At 40.4% G+C, this 24,649-nt stretch overlaps 2 protein-coding genes across 10 annotated transcripts in view; both read left to right on the top strand.

Moving 5' to 3' along the window:
• Positions 1 to 696: 696 nt before the first annotated feature.
• On the top strand, positions 697 to 3,617 carry SS18L2 (SS18 like 2). The gene is made up of 3 exons (XM_022553812.2): positions 697 to 868; positions 1,106 to 1,182; positions 3,080 to 3,617. Exons 1-3 carry the CDS (start codon positions 800 to 802, stop codon positions 3,165 to 3,167), a joined length of 234 nt encoding a protein of 77 aa, XP_022409520.1. The 5' UTR covers positions 697 to 799; the 3' UTR covers positions 3,168 to 3,617.
• A 3,652-nt stretch (positions 3,618 to 7,269) lies between these two features.
• NKTR (natural killer cell triggering receptor) overlaps positions 7,270 to 24,649 on the top strand; it is a 48,361-nt gene continuing 30,981 nt past the window's right edge. For 4 of the 9 annotated variants that reach the window (XM_022553816.3, XM_022553815.3, XM_022553814.3 and 1 more), the window contains exons 1-5: positions 7,270 to 7,389; positions 7,563 to 7,643; positions 21,945 to 22,019; positions 22,593 to 22,700; positions 23,187 to 23,231. In XM_022553816.3, the coding sequence (XP_022409524.1) occupies positions 7,586 to 7,643; positions 21,945 to 22,019; positions 22,593 to 22,700; positions 23,187 to 23,231 (286 nt within the window). In that variant the 5' untranslated portion in view covers positions 7,270 to 7,389; positions 7,563 to 7,585. The other 5 variants (XM_089919096.1, XM_022553813.3, XM_022553817.3 and 2 more) reach the window with 5 other exon arrangements.

The raw sequence follows: 24,649 nt of genomic DNA, 5'->3' as shown, positions 1-24,649 counted from the left end.
CAGCTTCCTCCCTTTATCTTGCAGCAAACCACCTCTGCAGTATGGTGCATAGGCTGTGCAGGGCAGTGGTTGAAATCAAAAATTCTAAAGCCAGACTGCTTCTGTTCAGATACTGACTTTGCCCTTAGTAGCTATGAGATCTTGGGCAAGTAACTTAACCTCTGTTTTCTCATCTGTAAATTGGGGAAAATAATAGTGCTTTTTAGGGTTGTAAATCTGATTTAAAAAAAAAAAAAAAAAAAAAAGAAGGGCCCAAAGGAAAAAGAGGCCTATAGGCGAGTTTCTCCCTCAGCAAAGGGTAAAGCTGACACTGGTGTTTTCCCTGGCCCTGCAGGGTTTGGGTTGGCAGAAGGCAATGCCCAGGGTTCAGGCTCCAGACGCAAGCCTGGAGGCACCAGAGTGGTGTTGAAAGAGGTGTGGATTTGGAGCCATGTTCCAGCCTTGATAAGGTGCTGCCGCAGACAAGCAGGGCCCAAAGCCTAAAAGGCAAGGAGCTGACGCCGGGCCCCGCCCCTGAGGCTAGCTTGCGCAAACTCAAAAGATCCACAAACAGCACCGAAGCCCCAGGGGCAGAGTCGGAGGAGGACGCTGAGAATCGCTCTTGCGCGCCCAATCACAAATGACGTTCCGCCTGTTCCCCGCCCGCTAGGTGGGAGGACCCAATCAACGTCGAGAGCGTATGCCCACTTATCTTGGGTCCTTGCTGCGGCTGTAGGGCGTCTAGGGCTGCTGGTCAGCTCTGGTCTAGACGCGCGGGGGTCTGCAAGCGTGAGGCAGCCTTCCAACCTGGCTTCCCGGGATGTCGGTGGCCTTCGTGCCGGACTGGCTGAGAGGCAAGGCGGAAGTCAATCAGGAGACGATCCAGCGGGTGAGCGCTAATGCGGGCAGAGCGATCTTAGCAGAGATCCCGAAGTGCTACGGGTGCTGGAAGCTTCCTGGAGTGAGCAGCTGAGACTGGTGTGCGTAGGGTGACTTGCTGTCAGATGGGAATGAAGTCAGCAGAGGCGCTGGGGCTGGAAATCCCGGCATTGGGGCGGGGGCGGGGAAGGAGGCAGTTGTCCCCGCCGGCCTGATGTCGTGCTGCACTGACCCTTTGATCTTTCAGCTCCTGGAGGAGAATGATCAGTTGATCCGCTGTATTGTGGAATATCAGAACAAAGGCCGGGCGAATGAATGCGTCCAGTAAGTCCCCTCCCTATTCCCCTGACTAATGAGTTTGGCGGGGAAGCCAGTATAGGAATACAGCAGCTGACCTGAACTAGGAGTCTTGAGTGATTGATCGCACATGAGGCTCAGAGAGGTTACCTGCCCAAGACCATACGGACAGTGCACTGTGAAGCTTGGAGTCAGACGTGGCTCCCTCTTCAAAACTTGAATTGTGCTCATTACAAAGACTGCTTCAGGTGAAGCCACGTCAGCCGATGACAACAGGGATGGGGAGGAAAGCACTCGGAAAACTAGTGTCCGGAGGTGATGAGATCAGCGGCTGCTTTCTGGTCGTGGAACCCTGGCTCATACTTTTCTTGTAACACATGCAAAGACCAATAAAAGATTTCCAGGTTAAGACAGAGGTAAATTTGGCACAGTAATTTAACGTGCCCTCTAGCTATATGCCAAAATGAGAGAAAACAGCCTCTTTTCTAAATGTCGTTCCGGGAATTATGCCCCATTTATTACAGAAACAAAAAAATTTATTTCATTGTTACCGAAGCCATGCTTTTCCCACCCCCTAAAAAAGTAACCTACAATCCCTCACTGAACAGCTCGGTGGAATAGTAGAGATATCCATCTTTGGGTAAGTCTTTACATTGGACACTGGCATTTGGTACTTTGCTTTTGTACAGTTTATAGTAAACACTCTCATTTTTCTATATGGAAAATAGTTGCAAAACACTCCATTTGGTGCAGTGATTCTCGAACTATGGGGTAAGAAAGTTATCAAAATCTCCTAATGGACCGTTTCACACTGCACCGTCCACGCTTCCTGCCCCCTAGCCTGATTTGTCTTCCTAGGTGGAGAGCTCTACCCCCTGATTGAGAATCGCTATTATAGTAAGTGTGCATTGATCATGGAAGTGTCTTGTCCCTTCTTTAAGTTTGTTCAAAAAAAAATTTTTGGCGGGGGGGGGGGGCGCTATGTGGCATGCGGGATCTCAGTTCCCCGACCAGGGATCAAAACCCTGCCCCCTGCATCGGAAGCATCAAGTCCTAACCACCGGACTGCCAGGGAATTCCCTGTTCAAGATATTTTATAAGTAGTACTGAGTGCCAGGCACTGTTTCAGCCACTGGGGAATCAGTACCAAAACAGATACCAGCTCTGCTTTCATGGAACTTACCTTCTAGACTGTAGAGTCATATAACTAGGCACATACTAATAAGCACTTCGAATAAGAATAAAGCAGGGTAAGTGGGGGGAAGAGCGCTACTTTATACCAGGTATTTTTGATGTGACATTTGAGTAGATGCCTTAGGTGGGGGAGCAGCTATGCAGATACGTGAATCAGAGAGAGTATCAGGTGGAAAAGCCCCCAGGCCAGAGAGTGCTGGATATCTCCAAGTCATAGCGAGGAGGCCACTCTGGCCAGAACTCAGTGAGTAAAGGGAAAGTGGTAGGAGATGAGATCAGAGAGGGTAACTAGAGGCCCTGATCATATAGGGCCTTATAGGCCATGAGGGCTCAGCTTTACTCATAATGAGATGGGAGCCTTTGGAGGGTTTTGAACAGAGGTATGACATGGTCTTGACCTAAATTGTACAGTGATCACTCAGGCTGCTATGCGGATAATTAGAGTAGGGGTGCAAAGGTAGAGCAGGGAGACAGGTTAGGAGACTGCTCCAGTAGTCCAAGCAAGAAGTGATAGTGGCTTGGCCTAGAGAAGTAGCTATGGAAGTGAGAAGTGAGAACAGGTAAGATTCTGGATATATTTTCCTTCAATATGTTAAATAAGAAGGTTGACAACACTGAGTGATCCAGTCAGTGGATGAGCCATTCACTGGGGTGGATAAATTCTTTTCCAGTTTTTTGTTCATGTTCAGTAAAAGCAAACATCTAATTTTTACCTGTTTTTTACCCATAGGTACCAGCATGTGTTACACAGAAATCTCATTTATTTGGCCACCATCGCAGACGCCAACCCAACCAGTGCTTCAAAAGCAATGGAATAATCTTCCAGTTGGCTGTTGTGAGGAGTAATCAAATGTAATCTATTTCCTAGGAAATGGAGGCAGGATCCTTACCAACTCACCTGCTTTGAAGGTGAATGGAACCTCTGTAGCTCTTTTAAAAATGTGAAAATGCAAAGAAAGCTACTAAATTAACCGTATTCTCAGAGAGAATATTTATTTTAATAATTAAGCGGATTCGCTCAATTAAGTTGACTCCAGGTGTCCTCCTTCCTGAAATAAGTGTGTTTGGACATCAGGGGCATCTTCGAGTCTACCTTTTCAGTTTCAACCTGAAGAGGAAACTGAGCAGGTATTGGGCGAGACTCCCGACTGAGACCCTGCCAATGGACATGTAACTGTGTGTGCCCTCCTACCAGTTTGTGGTTGTGGACCCCCTGACTGCTCTTTTCAGGTTGCTTTGAAATAAAGCTTGCCTTTCCACAAAAAACTGATGAGGCGTAGAAATTTTCACGTAATAAGTCTTCCATTTGGTTTTTGAGAAAAAGTGTAAAGACTTAAAAATATATGTAACGACACCATTATCATTGCTAACACAATTAATAGTTTTTCTTAATTATTATCTAACATCATCTACTAATAGAAGATGTGATAGGGGAGGAAGGATATCTTTTTCTTTCTATCCTTTTAAGGTTCTTGGCTAGGCCTCTATAACAAAAGACAGATTAATAAAAGCATACAAATTTATTTAATATAAGTTTTATATGACATGGGAGCCTTCATAAGGAAATGAAGACCCAAAGAAGCAGTTAAACCTGAGCATTTTTATAGTAAGTTTGATGAAAAGTAGAAAGTCATGGAAAAATGTGATAGGACATAAGGTTATGAGCTAGGTGTAGTAAACTGGAGGGAACTTAGTAAGGCCTTTTTGTTCAAAATCTGTGTCCCTCTGGATGTAGGGAGGACACTTCTAATATGAGGGTCTCATGACCTGTTTCATGGGAGAAGGTCTGAGAGTCCTTCCAGCATCTGCCATTTCTCATTCCTTCAGCTTGAAATATTCAATATGCCAAGGTGCCATATTTTGGAGTAGCATGCCCTGAATTCCACGATGTTCAATTTTCTTTTGTTCCCACAAAATGTGTTTTTGTTGATGTGTCTGAATCAGGATCCAAACAAGATTTACACCCTGCATCTTGTTAATGTCCCTTAAGTCTCTAAAAGTACTTAACAGTTCCCTTTTCTTTTCTTTGCCATTTGCTGGAAAAACTAGGTCATTTGCTCTAAAATTTTTCACATTTCTGTTGTATCCCTGTGGTGTCATTATATCTGTCCCACTAATCGCCCACTTTTCCTATAAACTGGTAGAGGCTCATTCAGACTCAGGTTCTAATATTTTTGGCAAGAATACATCGTAGGAATTGCTTGCTTTCACATCACATCAGGAAATAACCTAATCTGATTTATTATCAAGTCCTGATAGCCTTTCACTTAAATTATAATCTACCCAGCTTTGATCTGTTACTTCCTCAGGGATTACATAATGGTGATTTTCTATTTTATTGTTCTTTTTGTCTCTATTAGCTTTGTTCTATAAAGAACTTTCCCTCTTTGAGACTTATCTGTTAAATGAGGCAAAGAGATTCTTGTGAACCCCAAATTAAAACCTTTTGTTGGAGTCAAGGGTTGCAACCCAGGGAGGCTGTAACATGTAAACAGTGAAGAGAGACCTCATTTTGAGTCCCAGATCTAACACAACCTCAGAAAGCTCTGTTTCCTCAGCTCTAAAATGGGGATAATGAAAGTAGTATCCGCCTCCTGACGTTGTGAGATGGAGATAATGCAGTTGAGAGCTGGGCACATGGTAAACAACCAAGTGTGTTAGCTTTGTGTGTTAGCTGAAGGCTCTGGCCCTTTCTAGGCCTTCTCAAGTCTGGAAGGCAGCCTGCTCCCCCACCCGTTCTGCCATCTGTAGGGTTCTAACTCATCATTGGTCTCCTCCCTCCTCTACTGTTCATGTGGTTTGTGCTCATACTCCATGCCAAGTAGGCTGTTCATGGGCCTAATCTGATCAGCAGACATGGTGGGTGCTGTGCAATGTATTTAGTTTTGAATTAGTTGCTAATATTTAAAAAACAAGAGGATTTCCTATAAAAGCCTGGCTTTCTAGCAATGCTGGGTTACAGATCCATGTGGCAACCATCAGCTGGAGTAGGATGGCAGCTGCCCCCCTTTATTAGACAGCTTGAATACTTAAAAATCTGTTAAAGAGGGTGGATCTCGAGACTTACCTGGCTGTCCAGTGGCTAAGACTCTGCACGTCCACTGCACAGGGTGTGGGCTCGATCCCTGGTTGGGGAACTAAGATCCCACATGCTGCATGACATGGCCAAAAATTTTTTAAAAAAGAGGGTGGATCTCATGTTGTGTTCTTACCACAATAAAGTAAAACAAAAACAAAGTAGAGAGTGGCTACCAGATCCTGGGTAGAGGGGAGAATGAGGAGTTATTGTTTAATTGGTACCAAGTTTTAGTTTAGTTTTTTAAAATTTTTATTTATTTATTTATTTTTGGCTGCTTTGGGTCTTTGTTGCTGCACGCGGGCTTTCTCTAGTTGCCGCGAGCGGGGGCTACTCTTCCTTGCGGTGTGCCAGCTTCTCATTGCGGTGGCTGCTCTTGTGGAGCACGGACTCTAGGTGCTCAAGCTCCAGTAATTGTGGCACATGGGCTTCAGGAGTTGCGGCATGCAGGCTCAGTAGTTGTGGCTCGCAGGCTCTAGAGCGTAGGCTCAGTAGGTGTGGTGCACGGGCTTAGTTGCTCCGCGGCATGTGGCATCTTCCCGGACCAGGGATCGAGCCTGTGTCCCCTGCATTGGCAGGCGGATTCTTAACCACCACGCCACCAGGGAAGTCCCCAAAGTTTTAGTTTTACAAGATGAAAATTGTCTTATGGATAGATGGTGGTGATGGTTGCACAACAATGTGAATGTAGTTAACAGCCTCTGAACTGTAAGCTAAAAAACAGTTAAAAGATAATTTTATGTATATTTTACAATTTTAAGAAAATAATGGAAAACAACAACTACAACCCAACAGTGTGGCCCCAGCCCAAAGATACATCAGTGTAACAAATAGAGTCCAGAAATAGAATCGCACATATGTGGTCACAAAGCCAAAGTAATTCAATGGATAAAAGTCTTTTCAACAAATAGTGGTGGAACCACTGTATAGACCTACGGGGAAAAGAAATGAACCTCAACTTCTACCTGACCCCACATCCACAAATTCTAATAGATCATAGACTTACACCTATGGTGTAAGGTTGGGCTACAAAACTTCTAAAAGAAAACATAGGAGAAAACCTTCTCGAGCTTGGGGTAGGCAGAGATTTCCTATACAAAGAAGCACAAGCCATAAAAGAAAAAATTGATCAAGTGATTTAATAAAAAACGAAAAACTTGTGCTTTGCACAAGCCACTTTCAAAACAAAAGACAAGACGCAGATTGGGAGAAAATATTCGCACTTACATAAACCTAACAAGAGAGTTGTATTCAGAACATACATATATCATCTAACATGTTAGTATCCAGAACCCTTGCATTCTATAAGACGAAGAACGCGATTAAAATAAGGGCAAAGGTCTTGAACTGACACTTCACAAAAGAGGGAGAGCGGCCTTGAACACAACTATACCAGTGACGCTGGCCCCAAAGCGCGGACGAACGCACAGTTCAGCCTATGGTCTAACGGGATAGTGCCATAACTACTCCTTGAGAAAAAGAAAACCAAAGCTCTGTCGCTCTACTAAACCTCAACAACCTCATTCTCCCAACTGTTTCGCAGATTCGGAAACAGGAAAGCCTCGCGGTATCTGCAAATACGTAGACACAGTCCTTGAGAAAGGACCACTGAACGTAGAGAGCACAGGCGCGTCCGGGTCTCCCAGATTGGGCGACTGATTCCAACGTACACAGGGGGAAAGGGGCGGGGCAAAACAGGGCCAGCTCAGGAATAGGAGCGCCGGGGCTGGAGGCTCTTCGAGCTCCAAGGCACGCCCACGTAAGCGCACCCCCTTCTGTTACCCACAGCCTTCGAGACCGTACTCTCGCGGTATTTGTCCCGACTCTCGCGGGGTTTAGCGTGGCACTGGGAGGCCGGGCCAGGGGGCGGGGGTGGTGGTCTGTTAGTGGCGTTGGGCTTCGGCCGTGGTGGCAGCGGTTTCTTCTCTGCTCACGGGGAGCAGCTCAGGCTGGAGGCCAGCCAGGTGAAGAGCTAGTCTGCATGTGTGTGCGCGCTCCATGGGGGCCGGGAGGCCTGGGGTGAGAGGGAGCTGGTCTCGGCCTCGGGCGCTGTCGCACCAGGCCAGCGGGAGGTGACTGAGGCGCGGGCTCCGCCCTAGCCCCGCGCCCTGACCGCTTTCCTCCCCGTCTCTCCCAGCTCTTGCCGCCGCCTCGGTCGCGATGGGGGCGCAGGACCGGCCGCAGTGTCACTTCGACATCGAGATCAACCGGGAGCCGGGTGAGCCGGGACACTGGGTAGCCCTGCGGGCCCTGGGCTTGCCTTGGGGAAGGGGAGGGGTCTACCTTAATCACCCCTCCCCCAAGCCTTTTTGGGAGCTGGTAGGCGCAGTCGGCACTCTCTTTTCTCCTGAGCGAAAGTCTGTGCAGAGGAGAGTGGCCCGGATACACCACTCCAGTCCTAAACAGGCCTCACAGTCCCAAACTCCATGCCCCCCTGCACCCCCGGAATGAGTGTTCATGCCATGCCTAGCGCCAAGAAAAGGGGTGCAGTCCTTTGTGGACTTTGTCTCTCTCAGTGTCTCTAGGGGGCAAACACTCCCAATTTCGATTTCTGGTCTCTCACTCTGTACTGTGAGCTTTGGACTCGTATATCCTGTATTTCCTAATCCTTGTACAGCATTAATAGGTTAACTCCGCTTTTATTTTTCCTTAAGTGTCTTTAGCCAGATTTTCTTGGTTCGTAGGAAAATGACTTAGCACAAGTCTTGGGTGATAAACCAAAGCATTCAGTACCAACAGACTTGCAGCATGTGTGCGCTTAGCACTAATGTTTTGTTTTTAGGGAATCCAGCCATTCGTTAGTATATTTTGTTGAAAATAAAATATTTTCTTCTAGAGGGTAGTTGTTTCGTTCTAAGTTACAGAGCGCGCGGGGTTCCAAACTGTTTTCTTACCTCTTTTTTAGTATCTGTGAGGGAAGTTTTAATTGGAGGCATATATACAGTCTTTGTGCCAATCTTGTTCAGCAGATTCTAGGTGCTGCTGTTCTAGACTCTGAGGATATAGCAGTGCATTAAACAAAGGCCTCTCTTCCTTGTAGTTTATATTCTATTGGAGAAAGGCAGACAATAAACCAAAAAAAAATTTTTTTTGTCTTGTAGTAGGGATACTGTTTTATTTTATTTATTTTATTTTCTTATTTATTTGGTTGTATCAGATCTTAGTTGCAGCAGGTGGGCTCCTTAGTTGTGGCATGCATGGGGGATCTAGTTCCCGGACCAGGGATTGAACCCCGGCCCCCTGCATTGGGAGCGCCACCAGAGAAGTCCCTAGGGATACTGTTTCAATAGGTCGGTCAGAAAAGGCGATTTTGAGAAGATGACATTTAAGCAAACCCGAAGGAGATGAGGAGGTGAGTTGTGTGGATATCTTTGAGAAGAGCATTCCTGGTAGAGGGAGTAGTTAGTACAAAGGCCCTGAGGAGAAGAGTGTACCTGCAAGTTTGAGGAACAGCAAGAAAAGCCCACGGGGGCTGGAGTAAAGGAGGCAGGTGAGTAGCAGGAAATGGGTAAAGGCCATAGTGAGAACTTTGACTCAGTGAGGCAAGATATTGAAGGGTTTTGAGCAGAGGAATGATGTGATCTTAGTAATTTTGTTGCATTCTCTCTTTTTCATACTTGAGCCTTGTGGATCTTAATCCTTACTATATAGTGAATCCACTTTTTTTTGTTGTTTTTTTTGCGGTACGCGGGCCTCTCACTGTCGTGGCCTCTCCCGTTGCGGAGGACAGGCTCCGGACGCACAGGCTCAGCGGCCATGGCTCACGGGCCCAGCCGCTCCGCGGCATGTGGGATCCCCCCGGACCGGGGCACGAACCCGCGTCCCCCGCATCGGCGGGCGGACTCTCAACCACTGTGCCACCGGGGAAGCCCTGATTCCACGTTTTGAATAACAGAGCTTATTTTTTTTTTTAAGAGTTAATAATAGCAGACTCCTGGAAAGTGGAGGTCAAACAAAGGTTCTCTAGCCACGTAAAGTACAGTACTCCTTTCCTCGTATATATGTTCATATCCTAGTTTTGCAAATGACTTTCATCATGAAACATCTCCAGGATACGTTTGGTAAATGTAAAATGAACTTCGGTCCCCAACGCTATAATAACCTTTCTGGTAGAAGTGACTAGAACTCTTGAGAACACTGAATCATATAGAAAACAAGGAATGCTTACATTGTTCTAGGTTGAACCAGTTGATAATTGGCAATTTCATTTGGTTCAGTCTCATATATAATACTTCTCTAGCACTTTTCAGTACTTTTCAGTATATTATGTAAGTAATAGATACTTGATTTTTACACAACTTTTAAGGATCACTTCAGTTGTTTGAAATGAGGTGTCCTGCTTTGCAGGATTTAAACATTAGTATGTATGTCATTGAGTACTTATTCAAGTAATACTCTTCTGCTATAGTTAATAATTCACGATATAAATATTAATATAAAGTAATATGTTTGATTTACTTTGATGAGCAGAGATCCTTTAAGAGTGGACATACTATCCACATTAATGAGATATCAAGAAGTACTGATAAAAATTGAGTTGAATACAACACAGTGTGTATTCTTTTGCGTTACTATCAGTGGAAATTTGTATATTTTTTAGCAAACATGTGAATTAGACTTTTGAATTGTAAAGCCACCAAATGAATGCAAATATATATTAAAAGAGGAAATGTCTTTAAATTATTTGAGTATAGTTATAGAACTCTTCATGTTGTTATTTCTCCTTGAGTGAGTTTTGGTAGTTGGTAGCTTTTAAGCAATTGGTCCATTTAATCTAAGTTGTCAAACAACATCGTTCCTTAATTTCGTGTCTGTGGGATCTATAGTGGTATTGCCTTTATTCCTCATATTGATAATTTGTGCCTGTTGTCTGTTTTTCTTTGGCCAATTTGGCTAGATGTTTATCAATTTTACTGTCATTTCAAAGAACCAGATTTTCGTTTCATTGATTTTTTTGTTTTGTTTTCTGTTTTCAATTTCATTGATTTCTGCTCTTTTTTTCTGATGCTTGCTTTGGCTTTATTTTGCTCTTTTTCTAGCTTCTTAAAGCAGAAACTTGGATTGTTGACTTGTGACCTTTCTTGTCAAGTGTTAGTATTTAATGCTATAAATTTACCTCTGTGAAGGATCCCACAAATTTTGTGTACCGCACAAATTTTGATATATTGCTCATTCTCTTTTCAGTTCAAAATATTTTCTAATTTCCCTTGCAGCTTAGTCTTTGACTCATGAATTATTTAGAAGTGTTTTACTTTCTAAATACTTGGATATTTTGCAGTTGTCTTTCTAATAATGATTTCTAGTTTAATTGCATTATGGTCAGGGAACATACTTCGTATGATCTCAGCTTTTTAAAATTTATTAAGGTTTGATATGTTCTATTTTGGTGAATTTCCCAGGTACACTTGAAAAGAATATATATTGTGCTGGTTTTGTGTAGAGTGTTCTGTAAATGTCATTTAGATAACGTTGGCTAATAGTGTTGTTCAGTTCGTCTATATCCTGGCTGATTTCCTGTCTTCTTCTTTTATTGATTACCAAGAGAGGAGTGTTGAAATCTCTAGTTATAATCGGGAGTTTATTTCTCCTTTCAGTTCTGTTAGGTTTTGCTCCATTTACTTTGAGGCTCTTTTGTTAGGTGGATGCTTGCACATTTGGGATTATGTCCTTTTTTTTTTTTTAATTTAATATTTATTTATTTATTTATTTATTTATTTTGGCTGTGCCGGGTCTTAATTGTGGCACATGAGATCCTCGTTGCAGCAGGCAAACTCTTAGTTGCAGCATGCCTGCAGGTCTAGTTCCCTGATCAGGGATCGAACCCGGGTCCCCTGCATTGGGAGCACAGAGTCTTACCCACTGGGCCACCAGGGAAGTCCCAGGATTGTTATGTCTTCTTAATTAACTCACTTATTATGTAATGACCCTTTTTATTCCTGGTAATTTTCCTTGCTCCACAGTCTACTTTGTCCAATGTGAATACAACTACTGCAGCTTTTTATTAGTGTTTACATGGTATGTCATTTTCTACTTTTTATTTATTTACTTATTTATGGCTGAGTTGGGTCTTTGTTGCTGGGCGTGGGCTTTCTCTGGTTGCAGCGAGTTGGGGCTACTCTTCGTTGCGGTGCACGGGCTTCTCATTGTGGTGGCTTCTCTTGTTGTGGAGCATGGGCTCTAGGCGCATAGGCTTCAGTGGTTGTGGCACGCGGGCTTAGTAGTTGTGGCGCACAGGCTTAGTTGCTCCGTGGCATGTGGGGTCTTCCCGGACCAGAGCTCGAACCCGTGTCCGCTGCATTGGTAGGCAGATTCTTAACCGCTGCACTACCAGGGAAGCCATCATTTTCTACTTTTTTTTTTTGCGGTACGCGGGCCTCTCCCTCTTGTGGCCTCTCCCGTTGCGGAGCACAGGCTCCGGACGCGCAGGCTCAGCAGCCATGGCTCACGGGCCCAGCCGCTCCGCGGCATGTGGGATCCTCCCGGACCGGGGAACGAACCCGTGTCCCCTGCATCGGCAGGCGGACTCCCAACCACTGCGCCACCAGGGAAGGCCCCATTTTCTACTTTTAACCTACTTATATCGTTATATTTAAAGTGGGTTTCTTGGAGATAGCAAATCGATGGGTCTTGGTTTTTAATCCATTTTTACATTCTCTGTCTTTTAATCAGTATATTTAGACCATTTACACTTAATATAATTGTTATGTTTGGATTTGTCACTTTAATAATTGTTTTTACTTCCTCTGTTTTTATTCTGTTCTCTTTTTTGCCTTTTAGATTATTTGAATTCGTATTTTTAAAATTTTCTATTGAATTTTTAGAGATATCTCTGTATAGTTTTTTTAATGGTTACTCTAGAGATTACAGTATATATGCTTGGCTCTTTACAGTGTACTTAGAAATAATATTTTACCACTTCAAGAGAACTGTTAAAACCATCCCACATATAGCATCCTTTACCTCTCACCTTATGTTGTACTTGTCCTATGTATTACATCTACAGACACTGAAAACTTGCTTTCAAATGTCACACATATTTTAAAGAACTTAAGAGGAGAAAAAAGATACTCTTATCATTACCCTTCTTGTTACTGTTTGTTCCTTTTTGAAGTCTGAAGTTCCTCTGGTAACATTTCCCTTCCACATGAAGAATTTGCTTTAAGTATTTCTTTAGAGCAGAACTTCTGGCAGCAAATTCTCTGTTTTCCTTCAACTGCAAATTGTATTTTGCTTTTATTCTTAAAAAATATTTTCACTATATATAGAATTTTGGGTTAATAGTTATTTTCTTTGAACACTTGAAAAATGTTCCACTCCCCTCTGGTCTATATGGTTTCTGATAAGAAATCTGTAGTGATTCGAACTGTTGCTCCCCCAAATGTAAGTGTATTGTTCTTGTCTGGCTACTTTCAACATTTGTCTTGTCTTTAGATTTCAGCAGTTTTATTGTAGTGTGAATTTCTTTGTGTTTATTTTCTTTGGGGTTTGCTGATCTTCTTGAATCTGTGTCTGTCTTTTGCCAAATTTAGGGAATTTTCAGCTGTTATTTCTTCAAATATGTTTTCTGTCCAACACTATTTCCTCTCTTTCTGGGACTTTGATGACACAAATATCAGAGGTTTGATACTACCCCACAGGTCCCTGAGACTCTGCTTATTTATTTTTTCCGTCTTTTTTCTGTTTTTCAGATTGGATAATTTCTGTTAACTGGTCTTCGAGTTCACTTTTTTTTTTTTCCGAGTTCACTTTTTCCTCTGTCATCTCTGACCTCCTGTTGAGCCCACCCAGTGAATCTTTAATTTTGGTTATTATACTTTTTCATTTTAAAATTTCCTTTTGGTTCTGCTTGTGGCTTTCTATTTTTCCAGTCATTTTAAGAGTGTTTGTCCTTACTTAGTGGAGTATGGTTGTAATGGCTGCTTTAAAGTCTTTGTCTAATAATTTAAACATCTGTATCATCACGGAGTGGCTATCTTTGATTGTCTTCTTTTCCCTTATGAGATATGAGATTTTCTTGGTTCTTTAAATGTCGATAAGTGCTGGATTGTATCCTGGATATTTTGTATGCTATGTTATATGACCCTGGATGTAGTTTAAATCCTGGGGAGAATATGGACTTGTGTTGTTGATGATGATGATGTTATAGCAAACAGTCAACCCAGTTAGGTTCAGCCTGGAAGTTCCCACCCACCTTCTGCTGGTTAGTGTCAGATCCATGCATAGTTCATGGATAAGCCCACGAATTCATGTACACCTTAATGGGATTGTTTTTTGAGCTCCCTCTTTTTTGAGATCTCCCCAACACATTCTGGCCTTTAGGGACTCCCTTTTTTGGTCATCTGGCTAGAAAGCAAGAGTTTTAGTTTCCCTGTTCTGCCATGTGCTTCCCATGACTGTGTCTGTCTCTGAGGGTAAGTGGCAACAGAATAGAGAGTAAAATGCAACAGGAATTCTTCCTAAGCTCTTAGGACCACAGTTCCTCTAGTCAGAGAGAAGGGTTCCCCTCCCTTGGAGTTTTATATGCTTGCCCAGTCACCACTGCTGTCACTGCTGCTGCCACTGCAGAGTTCCTTAGGAGCTGGGACAAGAGAGTGTGGAAAAAATACACCAAAAAATGAGATATCCCCTATTCACTCTGATCTGTTGGGGCCCCCTTTCTAGAAATAGAGGGCTTTTCTTAGAGCTCTTTCTCTCTGTACCCAGTAGTTCCAGGTTTCAGATTGCTTTTGATTCCAGGCCAAGAGATATGGGAGGAAAAACAAAAACAAAATTCATTACCAGTTTGGTGGGCTTTTGTGTTCTGATGTCCTTCCCTAATGCCTACTACCATTATTTTTCAGTCCTTAGGTAATTGTTCCATGCTTTCTGTCCAAGGTTGTTTAGGTGCATTCAATAAGAAAGATAGGGTGGGGTATATTTACTCCATCTTGACTGAACCTAGAATTCCTTATAAATTTTTTAAAGGTCCTAACTGGTAGAAATTAGCCAATCCTTTTTCATCGTCTTTACAAATAAATTCATATTTTCTGAAAGTAGTAGCTTTTTGTTTGAAATATGGTACCCAGTTTGGAAGTATAGATATGAAATTTTCATTGACAACTTTATTTTTCTGACAGGTAGGCCCACCTTTCTTTGGTTAAATGTTACTTCTCTCAGTTGTTAGTGGTTGGTTAAACTGAGTACCTTCCAGGGCAGACATGAAATAGAAATCTTGTTTTTCCTTCTTTGGTGCCTCAGAAACTTGCCTTTTACTTGCCTTATTCAGATCTTGTATCAAGAAATGGAGTACTGGAGCCCAGGGGGCCAGGTTTTAGGTATCTATTGCAAACTGATTTAAGCCAGTTCAGTTAAGAATGGCTATTAAGTTCTTTTTAGAGTATATCGGGGAGTCACCGATAAGTTAGGTGATGGCTATAGATTGCCTTTGTCACAACCTTGCTACCAGGGAACAGTGAAAGCAAGTCTCATTTGCCACCTGTAGATGTTGGCAAGCAAGTATGCACACAAGTAAGTCATATAACCAGTTCTGTAAGTTTGATGAAGTCCCAGTTCTGTCCTTTTCAGTGCTCCAGGCACTCTTGTGAAAGATTTCTGGTCTTGAAAATTGTCATGCGAATCTTTTAGTGTTCTGCACCAGAATCCTCCAAAATCTTGACTAGACCCAGGACCTTTTTGGTGGACCCAGCCTTAGGTTCCACTCCAAAGGGTGACTCCAGATTTATATGTCCTGTTAATGGAAGGGTATGGATTATCTCCAAATGTTTTTATTCAGTCTGTATGTTCCAAACATCACTAATTTACCAATAAGAACCCATTTCTAACATTCATCTTGCTAATTACAAGGCCTCTGTTTGATTAGAAATAAAGATAGCAAAAGCAGTATTAGAAGCCACCTCTGGAGTACGGCCTTTGATTTATCATCCCTGAAGGGTGTTTCTTTCTTAGAGGCCTAAGGTATAGTTTTAAAACTCATCTGATTACTTTACATGAGGATGTCTATGTAAGATATTTTAAAATAAATTATAGCTGTAATATACTACATTATAGTAGTATAATGGTGTAGACCTTTTGTTTTCAAACTGCGAGGTGGTGTCATGAGGCCAGGAGGAATCAAACCCCCATTTTTTTCAGTCCCATTCCGTTTGTATCCAGTAGGGTTTTCCAAAGGCTGCATGGCATATGATGACACAGCAGATTGAATGCAGAAGCAGATAGGAAAATCTAACTATCTTCTATTACACTAGACATTAATGAGATGTGCAAAAATGTAAAACAATGACACTCATTAAATTTTTTGTTCATATTTGAAAATGTAAATTATTTAAAATAATCCATATTAAAAAGTCTTTAAGGTTCTCAGGAATTGTTCAGAGTATAGAGAGATTCTGAGACCAAAAAGTTTGAGAACTGCTCTTATAGACACATGCTTTCATAGAACTCAAGCATTGGGCTTTATCTGCAGATGTTTTAAACTTTTTGTGTAGATATAATTTCACATTTATAAGAAGTTGAAAAATAAAAATAGGAAAAAGAATACCCATCTATTCTTTACCCAGATTCACCTATTTACATTTTATACCATTTGCTTTATTAATCTCTCTCTTTCTCTCTCCTACACACACAATTTTTTCTGAACCATTTGCAGTTCACCCACATCAATGGCTCTTTACTCCTAAATACTTGTGTATATTTGTTAAGAATAGGGATATTCAGAGTCTTAAGAAACATTAAAACATTTTTTAAGAAAGAAAAGAATAGGGATATTCTCCTACATAACTACAATGCAGTTACCAACTTCATAAATTTACATTGATACAATACTTTAATCTGCTGTCTCTATATTCCATTTTTGTCAGTTAGCCTAAAAATCAGTTATAACATTTTTCCCCTCCAATACAAAATCCAGTCTGGCATCAGATACTACATTCAGCTGTCATGTCTCTTTATCCTTCTTTTTCATAGCCTTTTTTTTTTTTTGGTCTCTATGACATTGACATTTTAGAGGAATACAGCCCCTTCCCCTTTTATTTTTTAAAATTTATTTATTTATTTACTTTTGGCTGCATTGGGTCTTTGTTGCTGCAGGCGGGCTTTCTCTAGTTGCATCGAACGGGGGCTACTCTTCATTGCAGTGCACGGGCTTCTCATTGTGGTGGCTTCTTTTGTTGCGGAGCACCGGCTTGAGGCGCACGGGCTTCAGTAGTTGTGACTCACGGGCTCTAGAGCACAGGCTCAGTAGTTGTGGCGCACGGGCTTAGTTGCTCCGCGGCAGGTGGGATCTTCCCAGACCAGGGATTGAACCCGTGTTCTCTGCATTGGCAGGTGGATTCTTAACCACTGTGCCACCAGGGAAGTCCCCCGCCTTCCCTTTTTAAATAGAACATTACTTATTTCGTATTTGTCAGAGGTTTAAAGGTGGTTTTCCAAAGTGATAACCAAAGTGTTTCTTTAAAGGAATGCTTGACTATAGAATTTTGCTTTATGTGGGCCTCAGAGTAATATTATAAAACCCTGGCAAGTTATCAAAATAGATAAAATGGGGATATCATTGAAATGGGTGTTTTAACTTTACTGCTGAAGGTTCACATGAATTGAAGAAACTGAATAAAAAATGTATTCTTAGTAGGGCTTCCCTGGTGGCGCAGTGGTTAAGAATCCACCTGCCAATGCAGGGGACATGGGTTCAAGCCCTGGTCCGGGAAGATCCCACATGCCGCAGAGCAACTAAGCCCGTGTGCCACAACTGCAGCCTGCGTGCCTCAACTACTGAAGCCTGTGAGACACAACTACTGAGCCTGCGAGCCACAACTACTGAAGTCCACGCACCTAGAGCCCGTGCTCTTGTGCTCTGCAACAAGAGAAGCCACTGCAATGAGAAGCCTGCGCACTGCAACAAAGAGTAACCACCGCTGGCTGCAACTAGAGAAAGCCCGCACGCAGCAACAAAGACCCAACGCAGCCAAAAATAAATAAATAAATTTATTTTTTTTAAAATGTATTCTTAGTAAACATTGTAAAGTATTTGGAACTGAAACCGAGAAATAAGTTTTAAGTAAAGAGGAAGACAAATGTTTGAGTACTGCTTATGACCTTGGGCAAGCCACTTGACCTCTTTGTAAATGGAAATACTATAGAGTTTTGTTATTGTGGTTCTAAAGATAGCAGTACAGTGAAATTTGCTTGTATTCAAAATTACCCTTTAAACTTTAGACTCACACTCAAGATAGCTTATACTTTCAGATAGAACGAGCATATGAGATCTGATTTGTACTGAGGGAACAGGAGAAATGAATCTCCCATCTCAAGCACACGCTGGGTCATAAGCTCATGAATACAGTGACTGGATGCAGTGGTCTGCACTATTTAAATGATTTCTCCCCTTTTTATACACTCATAAATTAATAGGACTTCAGTGCAATAGTGCCTGCATAATAAGGTTCTTGGAAAGTAATTAAATAATACAACCACCTGTCTTACAGATTGTGTTTTTGTAAAATGAATTTATTCTAATGGATAGATTAATTAAGGAGCAATACCGTTTGTGTTGTGACACAATTAGATAACAAGGTGGGGAACTAGTGATGTGGAAGAGAAGAACCGTAAACAGCACTGCTCTTCTGAGTTATTCTTGTTGTCCTAATAGCAATTTGAAAGACCACAAGAAGGATTATGCTAATGACAGTGCTGAGAAAGGCCAGAGTGAGGTGTGATCAATTGTAGGATTTCCTCAATGATGTTTAAGTTTTATAACATATTCTTATAACTAAAAACATGCCTTTATTATTGATACTCTTAAGGAAAAAAATCATTTTTACTATGACCTGAAATTCCCTTGTCCCCAACCCCTATTGTGCCATGGAAACAGTTGTCTTTATATGTGATTTTTTGGATAATGCAATGTTTATTTCAGTTCTGTCGTTATTGCAGAGCTGCCTGTATTTGTAAAGAACCTAGCACAGTATCTGACACACTTTTTTTTAAGTTGCTTTAATTAGTGCACATGCATGAGCATGAGCTCGAGCACTGAGCTCATGTTCAATTTTAGGGAAAAGGCTTGTTTCCATTTCTGTAAGCAAGAGTGTTCTCCCCCACCCCTTTTTCTCCTTATTTTATTAGAAGTAGGGCCCAGAGAATCCCAGTAATAGCACCAGGCCTGGTTGAAAGGTCATGAAAGAAAATTCATATGGATTTTTATGGGGACTTTGAGAGAAGAAAGTTCACTTCTTAGCACTGTCTTTTTCCTTTTCTTTCTTTGCCTCAAAACGCCAAGTGAAATATACAAAGATTTTTTCCTTTTCTACCTTTAACATAAGATGGCTGTTCCTTTTCTAATTCTCACCTCCTACCCCTGTTTGAGTCCCAGTGCTTTTCTGTTATTTTTCTGCCTTTGTTGGTATTCATCTGTCAGTGTTGTTGCAAAGGAAATTCTGACGTTGGTGGATGAACTAGCTGCCCAGTATGATATTTTACAGTTCTGATATGTACATCATTCACTTTAGAGCCTTTAGCAGTGTTTTTAACCTTGCACCATGGTATTGAGCCCAAAACAATTTGGTTTTGTTCAGTTTTTTTCTTTTGCTCTTAAAAACACAATGCGATGGAAAAGACAAAACCTCTGCTCTAACCCCTGCCCCATGAGAATGAGAGGTCAATAGAAATTTCTTTTCTTCATCAGGTTAGAGGGTAAGATATTAGAGGTGAGCATTTTTTTAAAAATCATTGTAGTTAGAGATCCCTCTCTGAATATTAGAGCTGGAAATATAATCACATTTAGCTGTTTTCATATGTATTGTACCACTAGGGTGTTCACAACTACCAATCATCTGTAAAGGAGAGACTAAAAATATTTGAAACTTTCATCAGTTTTCACTTGGAGGCATTAAAGATTTTTTTTAAAAACCCTTGAGGGACTTCCCTGGTGGCGCAGTGGATAGGACTCTGTGCTCCCAATGCGGGGGGCCCGGGATCAATCCCTGGTCAGGGAGCTAGATCCCACATGCAACTAAGAGTTCACATGCCACAACTAAGCAGCCCACGTGCTGCAACTAAGGAGCCCGCCTGCTGCAACTAAGACCCGGTGCAACCAAATAATAAATTAATTAATTAAAAAAAAAAACCTTGATATTGAAGTTACTATTACTATAGTCCTAACAGAAAAGGCAAAGTTTTAGTTGTTTTGATTACATCTTTTATTCTGAAAATTAACTATCTTAACGGGATTCCAAAGATATAAGTATGTTCTAGTTTGCAAAGCTAGATGATTTTGAACTTGACACCCACCTAGCCAGCCATTTCTTAGGGATTTATGAAGAGTGATGGAAATACTTTTATCACGCTGGTAAAATATTTCCATGTAAATACAAAGAGTAGTATTTAATATTACTGATATTACATGCAGTTTTTAAAATTCTGAAATGATTTTAGATACATTGCTGTCCTCCTTTTTGCTTTCTTTTCTTACCTTTTTCTTCATTCCTTTAGATATCAAGATCAGCTAGAAGGTTTTGAAATTGCTTTAAAATTGGTTCCAGCACTCCATTTGGCACTGTTGACTTGGGAAAGTCTCCTTATATGATTCCATCTCCCACTTTTTATCCTTTAAGATTGTCTCTTACGCAGTAGCTTTGTTTTGTCCTCAGAGGAACTGACTGTCATGGCCAGGAATAAATTAAAATCATAGTGATACACAGTAAATCATTCTGTGTCTATACTGAAAATGACTTATGCTTGGTCCACAGTTAATTTTGATTTATTCCACAAGTCTCCTTGAGTATATACAGATGTTCATAATGGAAAAGATTTTGTAGAATAAAGGGAAAGGGAACTCAAGAAAGTGATTATAAATCAAAATTCCATTTCTTATTTTATTGAGACACTTTCAGGAGGTATGCAAAGTCAAAACCATTTTTAGAATAATGTAATTTGCCTCTTGCATTCTCATTCACAAGTCGAGTTTTCCAGAGATTACACAATATGTGATGATGTCACCACTCTGACAGCTGATGGAATGTGTGCTTGTGTATTCTTGTTTTTTGAAAGTTTCTGAGTTTTAATTTATAATACAGTAAATAGCAATAAATATAACCACATTTTAAAAGCTTAATCATTTTTAAGAGTTTAAAGGAGGGACTTCCCTGGTGGTGCAGTGGTTAAGAATCTGCCTGCCAATGCAGGGAACACAGGTTCGATCCCTGGTCCAGGAAATTCCCACATGCCACGGAGCAACTAAGCCCATGTGCCACAACTACTGAGCCTGCGTGCTACAACAACTGAAACCCACGTGCCTAAAGCCTGTGCTCCACAACAAGCGAAGCCACCACAGTGAGAAGCCCATGCGCTGCAACAAAGCGTAGCCCCCTCCCTCCGCAACTAGCGAAAGCCCATGCGCAGCAACGAAGACCCAATGCAGCCAAAAAAATAAAAATAAGAAAAATAAAATTAAATAAACTAAAAAAATTAAAAGTTTTAAAACAGAAAGAAAAAATAGTATAAAGGAGTCTTGAGACCAAAAGGTTTGTGAAACACTTCTCTATTGGCATAGTTAAATTGAATTTTCAGACTTGCTCCTTCTCATTTCCTGTTTATTGTAGGGTTGTTTGTTTGTTGGTTAGTTTTTAGGAACCGTACCTATTCTCTTTATACTCTCTCAGGAATAGAACGTGAGTTTTAGTTGTGAGTGGCAGTTCAGGAAGTTGTCTGTAAACAGTTTTTTCATAAAGGTAAAAAGCTGATGTAGAGGACAGAACTTTCTTCTAACAGTACTGCCCAGAATGACTATCTTATGATATGATGTTCTCATCACTGGAGGGGTTCAAGCATAAATCAGACAACTATTATCAAGAGTATTTTTTTTTCCTTGGCTGCGTCGGGTCTTAGTTGTGGCACTCGGGATCTTCGTTGAGGCACGTGGGATCTTTCATTGTGGCGCACAGTGTCTTCATTGCAGCTCTCGAGCTTCTCTCTAGCTATGGTGTGCGGGTTTTTTCTCTCTAGTTGTGGCGTGCGGGCTCCAGAGTTCATGGGCTCTGTAGTTTGCGGCACGCGGGCTCTCTGGTTGAGGTGCACGAGCTCAGTAGTTGTAGCATGCGGGCTTAGTTGCCCCACGGCATGTGGGATCTTAGTTCCCAGGGATCGAACCCGCGTCCCCTGCATTGGAAGGCGGATTCTTTACTGCTGGACCACCAGGGAAGTCCTTCGAGAGTATTTTTAAAGAAGATTAATAGTTCAGGTAGGAGATGTACTGTAAGGAATCTAATAATATAAGGTCCCTTTAAAAGACACTTAAAATCCTACAGTTTTAGGGCTGAAATCAGTTTGGTTGCATGTGAATCCTAATGCTAATAGAGTGGGGTTTTTGTTAGTTGGTATTGCCTAGTTAAATTCTTTCCTGTTGAATCTCTTAAAAAATTAAAATGAATTACAGAAATGGACCCCTTGATTTGTTAATTCTGTTTATTTCTCCCATATAAAATATGATATAATCAACTTGCTTACCCTTTTTTCATGTGTTTTATTTCAGTTGGTCGCATTATGTTTCAGCTCTTTTCAGATATATGTCCAAAAACTTGCAAAAACTTCCTTTGCCTATGCTCAGGTAAATGAATTATTAAATTATTTCCAATGAGAAGTCCTGGCTTACAGTTTTACCTTGCTTAACAGAGTAGATATTTTCCTTAAAAAGTAATGATCTGTGAAATGAGTTTAGCAAATAAAAAATATTATTTTCACTGATATGATGTTAGGGAAGCATTTCTTAAAGGGAAGAGAGGAGAAAGAAATGGTCTCAGAAATGAAAAAGGAAGTACCACCATATGTAATGAAATTTTTATCCATTGTAGTTTATAAAATAATAGTATATTCAAAACTGACTAATTTTGGTAGAATTTTACAGATTTTAGTACTTTGAACAAATTTAGCATTCCAGATTTCACAAGAAATTTAGGATTAGAAGATAGAGAAGCAGAACATAATGAGATTGTTCTTTGTTACGTGTAATTGGATTTATATTTTTAAAAAGTAGAAAAAATAGGGAGGAAAAACATTTATGATGTTACTTATCTCTTACAGTGCCCAACACAAGGGAGGGATTTGACAAAGGATTAATTGGATGGTGCTTTCCATGGAAGGATATGTTTGTAGCTAAACTTTATTTCTTTTTTTTTTCCAGGGGAGAAAGGCCTTGGGAAAACAACTGGGAAGAAGTTATGTTATAAAGGTTCTACATTCCATCGTGTGGTTAAAAACTTTATGATTCAGGGTGGGGACTTCAGTGAAGGTAGAGCTAAAACTTATGTTCTTAGTAACTCTATCAGTTTCTAAAGCATCTCATTATTACTTTTAATTGTAAATATAGTGTCACAGTATGATGTAAATATTAGGTGGTCAGTGAATAGTTGTTGGATGAATGACTGTTATAGGCCAAGAATGTATAAAAAGCATAAGACTTCTTTTTGTTTGTTTTTACGCAGTTTTAATACAGTTACTTGGTGCCAAAGTACTGTTCAATTGTTTTTATTCTTTTAGAATTTTGTTGGTGTGATTGCTGTTTGAAATAAGTGGGTCATGGAGAGAATTTTTAAAATAGTTTTTATTATAATGGGATTGGATTTATAGTTTAAAACTGAGGTTAATTGAGGAGTCTTAGAATTTTTATCATCTGCAGTAATTGCTCCTTCAGCAAATTGAAACCATAAAAAGTAATTTATGTGTGTTAGTATATTTTTAGTTTTCATTATTGTTTAATGTAGCTCATTATTTTCAGGTAATGGAAAAGGTGGAGAATCAATTTATGGTGGATATTTTAAAGGTAAGGCTTAATATTTTATGGTCTTTTGTTTCAGTTCTGATATTAAAGCAAGTTTGACCATGTACTTTTAATGAGAAGAGGTTTACTTATAGTTCACTTTTTGCATGAAACTAATGCTGCATGAAAATACTTTATTTGCATGAACTTGGGGATAAATTACATTGTAATATATAACTTAATTGACAAGATTAATTAAGGCTAACTTTATGGTTAAACATGACTTTCAGCATGGAGGTTAGGCAACTATATACATGAAAACTCCTATCTTCCTGCCTAAAACTGTCAACATATTCTTTTGTTTATAGAGAATGTGGTCTTTTGCAAAATGAAAAGGTAAGAGAACGAAGCTCAGTAACACAAACTCCAACTCTGTTCCCTTGCACCCTTCCTAATAAATTTATGGACAGTCTGGGTCAGGTTGTGGCTGGATTTCTTATATTGCTTGAAGACTTGGAAAATTCTGTATACTGTTTCATACATGCATCTGTATCTTCTTTTCTTTTCCCAATGGGTTATTATTTCCACATCAGGGAAAAGAATCTAGTTAATGTTTATTTTCTCTAAACCAAGCAATTTCTTTGAATAAAATTTGGTATTTCTTCCTTTCTCAAAGGTTTGTATGTTTTCTTTTGTATACTAGAGCTATATGATTGTGTTTTTTTCCTACAGTAGTACTTGCATAAATCTAACTATTGCACTTGCCCCAAAAAGCCTTAGAAAAGTCAGTTGTGGAAATTTATAATGGGATCCAATTTTACCAGGTTTTAATGCCATGATAGCTTCAGTGTTATAATAGTCTTTTATATTTCTTTTGGGGGAAAATGGATTACTACTTTTTCAGAAGCCTGTTCCCAAGGTAATCTTTTTTTTAAAGTTTTCTATGTTTCTGTTTGTTTTAAAGAAAGATTTGTTTGTATGAGTGTTAACAGGAAATTTAAATTAGTTTTCAGGATATTTCTGCTGGAATTAAATCCATCTCTAAGTGATCTTTATGACAGAGTCTTCCCTTTGAGCTAGTAGGAAACAGCTCTTTAGCTGGTTCTATTAGCATGTAACAGTTTGAAACTAATGCTGTAGGCCACTGTAATGTGGTTGTTCCCTGTGGCAGATATTTGTATATCAAAAAATTGTATTTTGCCATTTAAATTTTTGTACTCACAGGACTTGCTTCCTTAGTTTTTGATCCTATTGATTAGAAAGAATCTACATAATTTAATTTAGGCATGTCCCTACAACTTAACTTACTGTAATATTTTGGTTTTTGGTTTCATAGTCTAGCATCAATTGAATTGAGTAATAAATTTACCATATAGAAATTAAGCACATAAGAGGATTTTTAAACTCCCATGTATAGTGCATTATGCAGGTTAATTGGAAATTTGGAGGAAATGAGCTTTACTGTAAAGATTTTTCTAAAA

The sequence above is a fragment of the Delphinapterus leucas genome, chromosome 10, assembly GCF_059928025.1.
Source record: "Delphinapterus leucas isolate spDelLeu-1000000601 "Yukka" chromosome 10, BTC_Dleu_Yukka2, whole genome shotgun sequence".
Taxonomy (NCBI): Eukaryota; Metazoa; Chordata; class Mammalia; order Artiodactyla; family Monodontidae; genus Delphinapterus; species Delphinapterus leucas.
The sequence above is the reverse complement of the archived record's forward strand: the minus strand, read 5'-3'. Positions and strand labels throughout refer to the sequence as shown.

What these genes read in the sequence shown, in the direction of transcription:
- SS18L2 (XM_022553812.2), top strand. Translation starts at nt 800, where the DNA reads ATGTCGGTGGCCTTCGTGCCGGACTGGCTGAGAGGCAAGGCGGAAGTC. An exon ending in ATCAGGAGACGATCCAGCGG is followed by an intron (nt 869 to 1,105) that starts GTGAGCGCTAAT and finishes TTGATCTTTCAG; the next exon opens with CTCCTGGAGGAGAATGATCA. An exon ending in CGGGCGAATGAATGCGTCCA is followed by an intron (nt 1,183 to 3,079) that starts GTAAGTCCCCTC and finishes TTTTACCCATAG; the next exon opens with GTACCAGCATGTGTTACACA.